General features: G+C 31.4%; 1 protein-coding gene across 1 annotated transcript in view; it reads right to left on the bottom strand.

The window, feature by feature from the left end:
- Nucleotides 1-6,510: 6,510 nt before the first annotated feature.
- LOC139498216 (von Willebrand factor D and EGF domain-containing protein-like) overlaps nt 6,511-15,719 on the bottom strand; it is a 29,328-nt gene continuing 20,119 nt past the window's right edge. The window contains exons 10-15 of the mRNA XM_071286610.1: nt 13,088-13,277; nt 11,522-11,706; nt 10,987-11,238; nt 10,144-10,189; nt 9,688-9,805; nt 6,511-7,010 (exon numbers count right to left, since the gene is read on the bottom strand). Of these exons, the coding sequence (XP_071142711.1) occupies nt 6,965-7,010; nt 9,688-9,805; nt 10,144-10,189; nt 10,987-11,238; nt 11,522-11,706; nt 13,088-13,277 (837 nt within the window). The 3' untranslated portion in view covers nt 6,511-6,964. The remainder of the gene's footprint in view (nt 7,011-9,687; nt 9,806-10,143; nt 10,190-10,986; nt 11,239-11,521; nt 11,707-13,087; nt 13,278-15,719) is intronic.

Here is a 15,719-nt window from a genome sequence, read left to right as displayed (position 1 = left end):
TCTTGGAGACATGATTGAATTTTTAAATACTGTGTTTTGGCTTTTATTGGATGTTCTATTGTGCAATGATTAATTCAGTTGTGTTAATATAGATATAATGAATCATTATGGATATTATTATTTCTATATAATGAGGAGATCCATGTAAACTTATCGAACCTTTAAACAAAATTTCCCAAAAGTGTGCCGAGTATGGCTAAGGTTATCTGATCGAGATAAGAAAATCCATAGTTTTTAGAATAATTCATACTTTTGCATTACAGTTAATTCATAAAAATGAACATATAATAGATAAACATATAGTATACAAAAAAAATAACAACTACTGAATTACAAGCTAATGACTTGGGACAGGCATACACATTCACAATGTGGCGGGGTTAAACATGAAAGCGGGATCCCCCCCCCCACCCCCTTAACCTAGGACAGTGGTGTTACAGTAAAACATGAGAACGAACTATACAAATAAGTTGAAAAGGCATTACTCATCAGTTTGTTAAAAATGAATTACTTATAAAAAAAACACCACAAAAGTGGACGTGAGTGGGTACTTGTACAAAACATACCAACAACAAAAAGAAGCTAACAAAAGTACAGATCTGACAGCTAGTTCCAAGCCAATAACAACTAATAAAACAAATCATGCAACTAAGACTAAATTATCAGTACACATCTAACATCCAATGGATTTAGTGCAAAGACGCCATAAACAGTAGACATTTTTTAAACGATTCAAAGAATAAGAATAAACATCAAAAGACTTGGAAATGTTTGAATATACAGAGAAACTGCACTTATTATATTATTTTCGTCTCCTTTTAGTGAATGTTTTGAAAACGGCTTAATAAATCTAAAATTAGACATAAACACATGATTTACATTTATATATGTACAACTCGTCTAAACATCAGCCCAACAATGTCAGATCTGTAATTTGCTTTCGCAAATATTTTTTTCCTTCCTCGCCGGGATTCGAACTCATTCTACTGCGATATAGTGACACCAAATCGCTTGCACTGTATCCGACGCGTAAGACCCCTCGACAACCTTGGCTTCACAATAATAAAGCTGTCGGTGGCCGTGTGTTACCTTTCCTCATAAGTTTTAATCTAGCGTCGTTATACAGTACATGATATATAAGGCATGAAGGTGGACTTGTTACAGATCAGATGAAATCTCTATTGTAAAGGATCCTACAAATTAATGAGTTATATATATATAAACGCCTAAAAAGTGTACATAACAACACCAATAACATAAAAAGCAACTATAAATGTAATTATTTATAAATATTTCGGATAACAGATATCCATTCAACATCACATCATATATACCGATGAAGGATATCTGTTATCCGAAATATTTATAAATAATTACATTTATCATATGTTTAGTAGTAAACACAGTAGTTTTGCATATTTGATAAATAGCCTGCTGTTTAATCCATATCGCGCAACTTTAATGCGCACCCTTTATCGCATACCCTTTATCACACCCCTACTTTTTATTTTTTTTTATTTTTTTACATAAAGTCATGCATTTTTTTTTTTTTTTTTGCTTAAGAAAATTTTTCCTCAAAATAGGTCAATTTTTTGAATGACGTCACGAACTAAAAGTTTTCATATTGTATGTGACGTCACGAACGTCAAGTTTTCATATTTTTTGGCACACTAAATGCAACTATAAAAAATACAAAACACACAAATAAATACAATACTAAACAAAATATTTTTAAAACAACAGCTTGCAAATTGTAAGGTAACCCAGGTGCTTCGGATAAGTAATTGAGAAGTTCTTTTTTAAAAAGGCCTTTGAAACAAGACAAAAGTAGAACTGAAGGTAACCCAGTGCTATGAATCAGAAAACAGTTCATATAATATAATACTCTTCTGTTGAAATATATGATAAAGCGTACAATACATGGCAAAATCAGTATTACATGCCGTATCACCCTCGACCAATATCATTCCTCGGGCCTAAAGGTCATTGGGCTGATATTGATGTCTCGGGATGATACGACATATGATACGGATTTTGCCATGTATTATTCTCTATTTATAGTTCCTTTTTATGTTATTGGTGTTGTTATGTACACGTGCACTTTTTAGACGTTTATATAATTTATTTTATTGTGTACATGTATCGTTACTGTACTTGTAACGATCCAGCGCCCACGTGGGAAAAATCGTTGACTATTGTTCAGACGTTTTATATATATATATACAACTCGTCAAACATCAACCCAACAATGTAAGATCTGTTAATTTGCTTTCACAAGTTTTTTGTTCTTCTCTCGCCGGGATTCGAATCCATGCTACTGAGATATCGTGACACCAAATCGCCTGCACTGTAGCCGTCCTGGTAGACCACACGACCACCTGGGCTTCACAATAATAAAGCTTTCGGTGGCCGTGTGTTACCTTTCCTCGTCAGTTTTAATCTAGCGTCGTACTACAGTACATGATATATAAGGCATGGAGATGTTATTGTTACAGATCAGCTCAATTATCTATAGTAAAGGATTATACAAATTAATGCAAGATACAGTCACAGAGAATAATTATATTTATAAGTACGTCTGAGTCAGTGACAACTCTACAACAGATTTATCCATCGGATCACCAGCAATGATGGTGATACATGGCTGTGTACATTATGTATATACAACTCGTCTAAACATCAACCCAACAATGTTAGATCTGTAAATTTGCTTTTGCAAAATTTTGTTCTTCCCTCGCCGGGATTCGAACCCATGCTACTGAGATATCGTGACACCAAATCGCCTGCACTGTAGCCGTCCCGTTAGACCACACGACCACCTGGGCTTCACAATAATAAAGCTTTCATTGGCCGTGTGTTACCTTTCCTCGTCAGTTTTAATCTAGCGTCGTATTACAGTATATGATATATAAGGCATGGAGATGTTATGGTTACAGATCAGCTCAATTATCAATAGTAATATATATATATAGAGTCTATAAGAATCTACCAACCAGTAAACCTAATAGGTATTGAATATATTGACGAGGAAATGTAACACCCGGTCACCGAAAGCTTTTTTTTTTTGTTGAGCCGAGATGGTCGATTGGACTAGCGCGTCGAGCATAGTGGAAGGCGATTTGGTGCCACGATATTTCAGTAGCACGAGTTCGAATCCCGGTCATTGTACAACAAAAATCTGCTTCCGCAAATTTACAGATGTTACATAATTGGGTTAATGTTTAGACGAATTATATGTACAGAATGTGTTTTTAGCCTTGCATCACCATTACTGGTGATCCGATGGATAACATCTGTGATCTGTCACTTGTTCAGACATACTTATTATATAATTATCTCTTCGACTACATCCTATATTACCTTGCTTGATCCTCCAAAATAGATAATTAAGCTGATCTGTAACAATTCCATCGTCATGCCTTATATATCATGCATTACGACCCTAGACCCTAGATAAGAACTGAAGAGGAAAGGTTAGACACGGTATTATTATGGTTAACCGTTGACCGTCTGTCCGTCCGTCGTCATCATGTCTGACATTTACTCAAAAACACTTTACACTATTAGCATAAAATTTGGAGGAATTGTTTATATCTATGGCGTGAGGTCTTTTTTGATTTTTATTTATTTTGAATTTCACGTTTCCGATTCATGGGTTTTTTATTTTATAATATAAAGGAGATATTCTAGTTTTTGGACATTAACTTAAAAAATGCTTAACGTTTGGCATGGTATTGGTTTTCTAAAAATTTGATATTTTTCATTTAACTGCAATATTTTTTTTATTTAATTGGTATATTTTTTTCATTTAAATGCAATGTTTCTTTTAAATAGTATTATCTTTTCATTTCAGTGAAATAATTTTTATTCAAATGGTACCATTTGTCATTTTAAAGCAATATTTTTTATTCAATTGGTAAAACTTGTCATTTTAATGCAATATTTTTTATTCAATTGGTATGTTTGTCGCTTAATCTTTAATTTGCAATGTTTAGTAGTTTTTATAATAGAAGAAAAAAGACAAAAATGACATGGCAAACAAAAGAGACGAAAAGAAAACTGACTTCGGACCACAACATAACTCACGAGCTACACGAACCTAAAGTAAAACAGGCGAAACATGTGCTCAGGAAGGATAACCAGTTCAAAGCAGACGTTGTCTGTACGGTTTTTCGGATTTTCACAAGTCAATAAATGACATTAAACGATGGAAAGAAAGGCAACAGCCAATAAACACTACGCAGACAACTAAAGACTGAGTAACACGAATGCCCAAATATACCACTTGTCACTTATAAGAAAATCTTTCATTATTGGCGATTACACTGATGCATGAAAAGGGTTCTTCTTCAAAAGAATATTTTTTTCCTGTTAATAGCTGAATTTTACATTACATGAGCAACACTGCGGGTTCCACTAATGGAACAGGATGTTCCTATTCTTCCAGAGAAACATTAATTGATTTACAAATATTGCTTTCAAATGAAGAAATATACCAATGTTTGCAACCAAGACCATGTCATACCTGAGAACGGTATCGTAGCTATATTTCTTTCAGATAATTCTGATAAAGGGTGTGGTTAGCTCATCAGGTGAACACCGACATTTTTGTGCTTTGTAAAGAATAACACCATGAAAAACCTCAACGTATAAGATGTCTGCATGTTGATTTTTATTTACGAATGACGTCCTTGTACCGATGATAAAATTAAGTAAATATTTGACAAGTTTCTGTTATCGAAAACCCTTGTGTAATTTTTTTTCAGTAATACAGACATTTATTTCGTTAAAATTAAATATGTTGCTACATAAACAAGCTAATCAAACAAGTTGAGATATATTAACAGCATAAGATGGTCACAAGGCAACGTCAGCTTCTAAAAATGAATAATTAAAAATAGGAAATGAAAAATAGTCTCTGTTATTATCTCTATAGTGACCATACTACAGTCGCCAATATCGAGAGACAATATATCATCAAAATGTCTAAAAGGGTAATTTTTTTCTATCAGATGTTGTTCCGATGTGTTTTTCTTGATTTTAGTCATAACTTGTAACTCATAACAATACAGAAACAGGTCCGCAATAAGTGGTGCAGTTAGTCCCTATAAAGCGAACAAAAAAGTTATCTAGTGAAAATTCAAGGGCAGTTGAAGTATCAAAGCAGGTCTAATTGACACAGTTCTTTTTTCTTTTATTGTTACTAAAAGAATAACCCGCAAGAGTTAGAACAGATGTATTCACATTCTGGGTTTTTAAATGCCAATAAGATTAGGTGTGCTATTTTTTTCTTTTTAAGATTATGTGGAAAAGTTGTATATATGATAGAAAAAACTTTGAACAGATTCGAAATCCTCAATATGAGCATGCAATTTATCAAGGACTTCCCACGAAATATTGATACTCCGAAAGTAAATTATTCCAGTATTTTCAAAGTCCTTTTCCGAACATTTTTTTACCAAGTTTCTTCTTGTATCATGTGAACAAGTAAGTAGAATAGACAGTGTTTGTCCCAAGTCATGAACCTGAAAATCAGTGGTTGTCGTTTGTTGCTTTTTATCATATTTGTGTTTCGTTCATTATTTGTACATACATTTGGGCGTTAGTTTTCTAGTTTGATTTGTTTTACATTTATCATTTCGGGGCATGTTAAATCGGACTATGCAGAACTATGTGTTTTAATCATTGTTAAAGGGCATTTGGTGATCTTTAAAGATCAATATATGTGTCACTTGATCTTTTGTGGAGAGTTGTCTCTTTGACAATAATACCTCATCTTCTTATCATTATATCTCAGACTATTTATACTTGCTTTACGAGGAAGCTTATCAACTGCTATTAAATATATGTATGCAAAAATATAATGCTGTGTTAAATGAAATGGTTATTTTCTGAGTTCTTTGCATAATGAATGAATATTGGTTTAAATTATTAAACACACATAACTGCATTTTACATTCTAGCTACTAAGAGCTGTTTAAAAGGTCATTAAAAAAACATTGATCATCAGAACTGGCCATACAAAATTAGAAAAATATTGTTTCGTCATTTTTATCAAGATGTATGGCACCACAATATTATTATATATTTTGATTTGTATTTGCAAAAATTTGTTTAAAAAATGAAAGTAGTTTTGTGAGTGAAATTCGTGCCTTTTCCATTTGACAAAAAGAGTCAATTATGCAACGCATATACACATTCCAGATACTTTGCTATTTTGTCCCAATAAATCTGTTAACTATATTTATCAGCCCTGCTGTAAGTGTTTGAGATATAGATTGTCTGCATTCTGTATAACCATTGAAACCGATAGATTTTATAATATTGATAGAGAAAAAAGACTTTTGGACTGTGTGATAAAAATCTGATTGATGATGAGCACCGTTATACTCAGTATGTGATAAATAAGTTTTTATAACAAAAAAAAATTTTATTGGTAAAAAATAAAAACATCTTGTTTTAGATTTATATAATTATTGTCTGTTCATAACATAATAGAGCTTAACCAGCTAGAATTGTTTTTCATAAATTAAACATATTTTCATTTGTTTTTTTTATTATTTGTTGTCATTCTCCGATAATGATTCAAAATTACTAGTTATGATAATAACTGATACTATTATATTCATATATGTAAGCTGTATTGCTTTTTCAATAAAAGACTATCATAACAAATATATCGATTGACACACATTAATATATTGCAATCCACAGTTATCATAATTTATACATTAAAACATTATAATATACCGAATATTTTGACTTTTGAACCTGTATATATATAAAATGGTATTTTCCCTTACATAACGATTATAGATATTTGATGATTAATCAGTGGTCGTAATTAAAACCTGATAATTAAACTGAAAAAAATTGCAGGACAAACATATATGTAATTTCTATTTCAATTTTTTTTCTTTATTCATTTTCCCATTTCTTCCACTTCCTTGTATAAATTCCACATCTAAGTTTCTGGAGTATTGTCTTTCTTCATCGTTCTTATCTTCATCCTAAACAAAAAGCATATGTATAACTTAGATTAATTCAAATTACCATTTGAAAGATGGTGAATAACAAAGAACTGTGTAATCGACGTGTACTTTTATTATAAATTGCGTCTATGTTTCTGAATAGACCACAGTTTGTTGAAAAATATTGTTTTTCTTTTCTAAATGCTTTTTTTCATCAAACTTATGAGTTTAGAAACAAGACAGACAGCTGGATGGCTTTGTATACTCAAAGCAAACAGAGTCTAAAATAAAAATAATAAATGCTGAATGTACATCTTGCATTGAAAATAGAGAATTTCAACTCGTAAAATTGTTATGAATTAATTCTGTAAAATCAATTGATCTTAAAAAAGTATGGACATTGTGCTAGAGACATATATTGTAATATATGTGTCTATCGTACAAAATGATTTGTTGTTAAAATTGTGAACATAGTGATCATGCCTTTACATTTAAAAAAACTCATAATCAAATTCCAACCCTCATCAAAACTAGTTATTTTGCCCATTACAAACCTTTCAAAACTTAAATGACAACGAGAACCACTCATTGAATGTAATGATGATTATAATCAATGTATCACCTACGCCTAAATAATATATATAAATGATTGATTATGTTAACAGAGATAAAAGGGCTGCAAATTTTAAACGTTGTCATTTCAGAAAGGTTAGACATTGTGGACTGCAACAAATATCCTACGGTACTGACTGAGCGATTTTGCAAGGATTCTTTACGCGCAGAAAGAAAGGTCCTCTTTGTAAGAAGGCATTTGATTAAGAAATGACTTTCTCCATGTAAATAGAAGTGTCATAGGTATGAATATTTGTGAGGAAACAGATATGAAGCCAGACTATAAAAAAGAAGATGTGGTATGATTGCCAATGAGACAACTATCCACAAAAGACCAAAATGACATTAACTACTCAAATGTCACCTTCATATTGCTTAATTTTCCCGATACAATGGCAAACCAACTCCGGATATTTTAAAATAGTACTGCTAATATTTTGGTGAACGGGAGAGATTTTATGGCTCACTTTTTCAATGACATTTTTCTTGAAAACTCACGACCATGAATAATTAATTGTATTTTGTTTATACCAGTTTTCAGTTTTGAACGCCAACGCGTTCCATTTATAAAAAAAACCCTCATCAGTGACTATCAAATCAAAACATTCAACAGGTCAAATAAAGTACAAAAATTAAACAGTATTGAGCACCCACAATTCCAAAAGTGTTCGTCTTATGCAGCCAAGGTTATCTATTGCTGTGGTAGAAATCCTTAGTATTATGAAAAATCATTAGGTGTGTAAACAGTTCATTTGTAATCATGACCGTATCAATGATAATTAATGTCGAAACAGAAGTGCCCACTACTGACGTCGAATATGTTTGGTCTAACTTATCCTTATTATTAACAAACCATACATGTATGAAACAAGGAAAATAGTTATTTTTGGAATGTAATAATATGATATGTTTCAGATGAGTTATTAATGGTATTCATTGTTTTTTTTCAATTTGTTTTACAATAATGACGTTTCAACTCTCTACACTATGCTTCCATATACCATATACATATACATTTTCATATTATATTGATCGATAAGATATGTGATTAGTGTCGATCCATTTCATATTGGACTTTATTTTTTTCATATCTGCTTCAAGTCAAATTATATATATTAGTAAGCATATAATAATGCTTATGATTGATTATTTGTGCAAATAGGTATGGTTTTGAATAACTCAGTTTCTTAATGGTAAAGTGCCTACATACATTCTCTCGATTTTGATATTATAACATGAAACTTTGAACCATAAGAGAACAAACTGTCGAAATTATCCCAGCAACAATTTCGGTGGGTTTTTTGTTGTTGCTATATCCATATTTTTTGTTGGGAATTTTCTGATTAGCATCTTCTGAACTTTATTTATCGGTTATTGACTGAAACTTCAATTAGTATGCTAAAATAGCACTTTGCACTAGAAATATGCAAGGTTCTGATATATAGTTTTTCAAATAAAATCCTAGACCTCTCTTTGTAATACGTGTCACAATTCCAATTACGTATATTGACAGGTACTAGTGACTATTAATCTTTAAATGTGTATGGATATGAAGGGGGATATAACTGGTACAATTTATTTGATTTATTCCCGATCAGAGATTTTGTTACAATTTCGTATAAAAGATATTGATAAGAACAAGCTACTTAACATAAACAATCTGCATTCTATCTATAAATGATATCTCACTTTGAGTATCCAGTTGAAACAATAATTCTTTTAAAATCAAGTCGTATTGTAATTATACAATAGTTATTCGGTGAAAACCTATCTTGGTGATGGACAACAGAAACTTGCTTAATTGTAATGTTTTTAAGATAACGACCATAGTTGTCTTTTAATAATTATTTTCCATCTGTGCCACTGTACTTGGAGTCAGTGTACTTAGATTGTTATACAATTTTCATATTTGCTGTCTTTTGATGTCGATGAAGTTAGTTTCATATTAAATGGATTGAACTTTGATTATAGAGTAATTGCTATTTTGTGCTATTGTTTTAATCATGTGTTTGATATTAAATAGTTTGCACGATTAAGTGTTTCAAGATCATGCGGCTCTACCATTTGCAAAATTAATCGTCTATTAGGTATTGATGAATCTTACCTGGACTTTACGGTTCTAACTTTCCAGGAAACAAGTATGACCATAATTGCAAGAAATAAGACAGCACACGAAGTTCCAATTATGACGTATTTGGTGTTTGAAGAATACTTCACAATATCTGAAAAAAAGAATTGAATAACTCATAAAAAATGTTAAAGATAATGTTGGTGTGTGAATTCGCAGAAGAACGTTATGTTTGATTGTTTGTTATGTGTACTATGAATTCAATCTATGGCTGACAAAAACACACTAGAAAAACGTAAATTGTTTTTAAATTTTAATTCACTGGCACGTAATTCTTTTTAATTATCAAAAAACTATCATTGGGGGCCTACAACTATTCGTTACTATATGAATGACTTGAATTTTGAAAATCAACTTAAAAAATGAATATCTTAATGACAACTTAAACGTAGGTTTGACGACATAAATCTGAAGATTTTTATAAATCATCACCTATAACTGTTTCTTGAGGCTCTGTAGTTGTCACAGGACACGTAATCTAAAAAAAAAAAATAAAAAAAAATCACACAATAAATTGAAAAATGTTTTCGTTCGGTCATAATAAGATTACAGAATTAAAATATTAATTTGATTTCAAGTTAAGGAAAAAGAAAATAATTCTTCCATAATACTACCGTAAAAATAAAAAATAATTCCAAACAATAATTAAATTGGAATTCTTTCGAATTGTTTTTTTGCTTCTAAAAAGTAAAATTAGTCCTGCTTGAAATTGATGAATCATATTTGAGGCAAATTATAAAATTTCAATATGTGAATTTTTCGATTGGCCTTTTCCTTAAGTTTGTTTTACTCGTGAGAGTAAACTAACATAATTCAATATACGTTTTGTACATAATACACATAATAATCAAGTTGCAAAACTATTCATTGCGCATCGGTGTACATGTACTATTGGAAATCTATACGTTGGGCGTGTTGATATGTTATGTTTTTCCTTATCTATTTGCATTAAAAAGAAGTCCACTGTTTATTCGTATTCAATTCTGACTGATATTTTATTTTTGTTTTACTACGCTGGTTTTCTTTGCAAATAAACACAGAATGAATACTTTTGACATTTCAAGTATTTCTACATTTTTAAATGTAAGTTATTATGGTGACCGTTATTATATACCAATATGTATCAAATGGAATGAAATTACACATTAACAAATAATAAACTGCAAATATAGTTGTAAAGACGAATGTGTATGTATATTAATGTCTGGTATTCAAAAATAAACTCTTCACACACTTTTTTTATTGGCAATTTTAGTAAAATTTTAATATATGTACCACAGGATAACATTCCTTTGACGTTGCATTGCAAGTGACACATTGTTCGTCGTAAATAACAACAGTGCCAATGTTTCCAAACTCTTGCCCATCGTTAGAAAAACTCAGTTCAAATCCTTCTGCCATTATAGTGTCAGAAGCAGATCTTTTACGTCTTACTGACTGTAAATCAACAGATACCATAAAGAGGTTCCTGTAATCGGCATAAACTACGTCGTTAACTGAAGTGAACTCATAGGACCCGTTATGTATCTAAAGCAAAAGAGGTTTATTAAAATTTAGAACATGCATGTTAGAAGAGATTCAATTTTAACCAATGTTCCTTGCTGTTTATAATATAAGTATTAATTGGTACCTTTATCATGTATCCACAGAAAAATCTAAAATCAGTGATCTAATAACCGCAACACTAACACTGTGTATATTATTAATGTTATTAAGCGTATTTTCGAAACTTATAATAATCAAATGATCATGCTTATGGTCATGGTTATTTATTTAAGAAAAATTGATATAGTTCTTCTGTCGTGTTTACCTGGAAGTGTCTCCGTCTACACCAGACAGTTTTTGAATTAAACGTTCCGTATACATTGGTTCTTCTACATGCCCTTGTTCGTGTTCCACATAAACCATTAGCGGGTATTTCAATATTTAATGGAGGTTTTGACATTTCTTCGAAACAATCATCGCCAGTGTATCCATCGTTACATGAGCAAACACCTACAGTTATAATGGTACTTGGTATCGAGATAAGCTAACAAATTGACGAAGAACAACGATCACCATTTATGTTCCTCAAACTTATTCGATTTAAGCACTGTTGTATAATGGGGTCAATCATAAAATATTTCAGAAGAACTCAGTACAGAACAAGTGAGAAAATGTGCAACAAGCCTCGTTTTCCGATGTATTTCTAAGCGCGTGTATTTTTTTTTTCAATTACGTGATAATTTATGTTTTTTTTATTTGTATCATGTTTGTATTTCAAGTGTGTTTTATAATTTTTGATAATGCATTTGTCATTGAAAAGATGCATTTTGTTTCTTTTCCAGTCAAATTTACAAAATTAACCCAATTATAAAAAAAAAATCAAAACAATTCAGAAGGTATGCAACAAACGAAAAAGTTTCGTTTACTTACAAAAAAATTTACCCATGTCCAAAATGAAATATGGCCTGAAATGGAGATTTGATGACAGATTTGTCTATGCATTGTTACTTTAACAGTTGTTCTCGCCAAAAAAAATCAGTTCAATTAGAGACGAAATCTAACACCACAAATGTTCTTTCAAATGTGATATCAATGGACCTCATTCAAAGGAAAATTGTTTATCCTCATTACTTTTTTTATATAAAATTTGTTATAAGGATTCATTATGATGTTATCGTATTTGTGTGGCGCCATAGAAGAAAACGATATTTGACATTCCTTTAACTATTGTTTTTGTCAATTTTATCCCAGGCATAGATTACCTTAGTCGTATTTGCCAAACTTTTTGGAATTTTGGATCCTCAATGCTCTTCAACTTTGTACTTATTTGGCTTTATAAATATTTTGATATGAGCGTCACTGATGAGTCTTATGTAGACGAAACGCGCGTCTGGCGTACGAAATTATAATCCTGGTACCTTTGATAACTATTGCCCATGAGAGCGCCTTCTACTTTTTCACTTACAGTTAAATATATAAAATCTGAAAACGTTAAAATCTTAACATAACATGTTTTTGTAAATAGCTGGAAATCTTCTGTATGCATATCTTAAGAAGTGATTAAGATAAACGATTGGTTTACTTATCAAATGGAAAACACATAAGGATTAAAAATAAACTGGTAGTCAGTATTTTAAACGTATAGATTTATGGTGTGTCTTTTTTGTATTGACAATGTTTCATAGGACCTTCATCTAGATTGATTTGGTCTCGTGTTGCCTACTTTTTGTTCCGTGGTATTGTTTTCTTATATTTGTTTTATGTTGCCCAACTATTTACATAAATGATTTGTAACATTTATTAATCAAATAAAGCTTGCAGCTACAACTTTCCAATGTAACCCATTTCTTGTACAGCCATAGAAATAACTGTAGCCGATTAACACAAATACCTGATACACAAGTGCCATTTCCACTACAGTTGTTAGGACAAAGAAGACTTTTGACATAATCTAAAATGGTCTGAGATCCATTATTGTCAGTTTTAGTTATCAACAAAGTTTGATTTCGAGATAGTTCCATTATAGCTTTGGTTTGTACAGCTCCGACTGTATCTTCTATGAAGGTTGTGCCAGCAGTAATCTAAAATAATTAAGCAACAGTGATACTATACGTTTTGCATTTATGAATCCATTGGACATGTAACATAAATATATGGTGTTTTTTTTATCAAGTAACCACAACGTCGTTATAATTCTATTAGATTTAATATATCACTTGTCGTTGAAGAACCAAAGAGAGGCAAGTTAGAATCGGAAATTGTTTATTATATGTACATCAACACTATAAAAAAACAACTAATCATCTCTTTCTATAATCCCTCTTATATTTCAACGCACGTTTCTAAATGTATGTCATTTAAATAAATCATATATAGTTTTTACTGAAATTCAATATTTGATTTTATAATCTATATAAGTTGTCTTGCGTTTGGGTTCAACATCTTTGAAAAACTTTTCTTTCCATATACAATCAGTTGTGACAATTTTGGAAAAATGTTAAGGTAGTTTGTTTTTATTAATATTTCTGACCTGTTCACCACAATTAGACGAAATGGTTTGGAAAGGGAAGATATAAATTCAATTAGAACGGATTTATGTTCAAAATTTATTTAGCTTGTCCATACCAAAAAGAAGTGCAGAGCGTAATACAAAATTTGAAACAATGCTTGCAAATGTTGGTATTGAAAGAGAAGAAATGATAATGTCATGTAACAATAATATTGATGTGGCGTCGAACAAAATTCCAATGAAATTGGTTCATTTAAAAAAAAGATTTTGGACTTCCATACTAGTCTTTATTTCGACTCGAGTTTAAAATTATCTTCCACTTTGGTATACCATTCATATACTTATGAACCAGATAATATTCATTTTATTAAGATATTAAAGTATCTTATCTGTAACTATTATCTAGCATGGATTTCTCACAAAAAAGAAAATGCACGAACGCAATACGTAATGGTCGGCTCATCATTTTAATATAAATGGGATTTTTTTTCACTCGCATATCACAGTGTTCATTTGATAGTGTACTCGAAATCGGCGATTCCTGAGAAGTATTTATGTCATTTAGGAATTATTTTAGAAAGTATCAAATCATAATGCTACACTTATAAAACCAAGTGAAACTGCGAGCTACTGCTCACTGATAATACCCCCGCCGCTAAGTGGTTAATATTAATAGTGTAAACATCTTTCAACTTGAGTATCATGTTTAAAATGCTGCAAGTTTTCGGTAAACAGGAAGTTGTTGAGTGATGAATCTGATAACGCATTACACGGTATCTGACTTATATGAAGCCTGAAACCAAAATTCAGAAACCCTTGTTATGAAATTCATGAGAAAATGCGACGAAAATTTTCCATTTGGGTATCATATGTAAAATGATACAAGTTTTCGGTAAACAGGAAGTTGTTGAGTGAGGAAACTTTAAACGCACCACACAGTTTATCTAACTTATACTGAGCCTGAAACCCTGGTTGTGTAGTTCCCGAGAAAAAAAGCAACGACAATATTCAACTTGGCTGATATGTGTAAATTAATACAAGTGTTCGGTAAACAGGAAGCTGTTGAGTGAGGAAATTGAAAATGCACTACACGGTATACATGACTTATATAGAGCCGGAAACTAAATTTCAGAATCCCTTGTAGTGTTGTTCCCGAGAAAAAGGCAAGTACAATTTTCAACTTGGCTAATATGTGTAAATAGTTATCAAAGGTACCACGATTATAATTTAGTACGCCAGACGCGCGTTTTGTCTACATAACTTGGCTAATATGTGTAAATTAATACAAGTGTTCGGTAAGCAGAAAGTTGTTGAGTGAGGGAACTGAAAACGCACCACACGGTATAACTGACTTATATAGAGCCTGAAACCAAATTTAAGAAACCCTTGTAGTGTAGTTCCCGAGAAAAAAGCGACAATATTTTTCAACTTGGCTAATATGTGTAAATTAATACAAATGTTCGGAAAACAGGAAGTTGTTGAGTGAGGAAACTGAAAACGCATCACACGGTATAACTGACTTATATAGAGCCTGAAACCAAATTTCAGTAATCCTTTTAGTGTAGTTCCTAAGAAAGAAGCGACAAAATATATAAATGGGACGGATGAATGGATGGATGGCTGGCTGGATGGATGGAATGAAGGATGGACTGACGGTTGGATGGACGGATGGACAGATAGAGGTAAAACAGTACACCCCAACTTTTTTTAAAGCGGGGTATAATAAAAAAGAGAGTACAATAGGTGTATAAAATGATTGGATGAATGATGAAATCCGGGATAGCAGAACAAACGTAATATTATTTTTTAAGTAAACGATAGGTATAATTGTAGACTATTGAGCAACAAAGTGTTAAATCTCTTTGAAAACTCAAAGCAAAACTATTTTACAAATATTATAGAACACGAAAAGGGCAAGAGTAGTAAATTGTTATGGCTGCCCCTGCAAAATGTCAGCGGAACACTCATACTGGCATTACATTTATGGGTGATTTTGAAAATAAGCATATTATAG

Source organism: Mytilus edulis, chromosome 1, assembly GCF_963676685.1.
Source record: "Mytilus edulis chromosome 1, xbMytEdul2.2, whole genome shotgun sequence".
NCBI lineage: Eukaryota > Metazoa > Mollusca > Bivalvia > Mytilida > Mytilidae > Mytilus > Mytilus edulis.
This window is presented reverse-complemented; position numbering and strand designations above follow the sequence as displayed.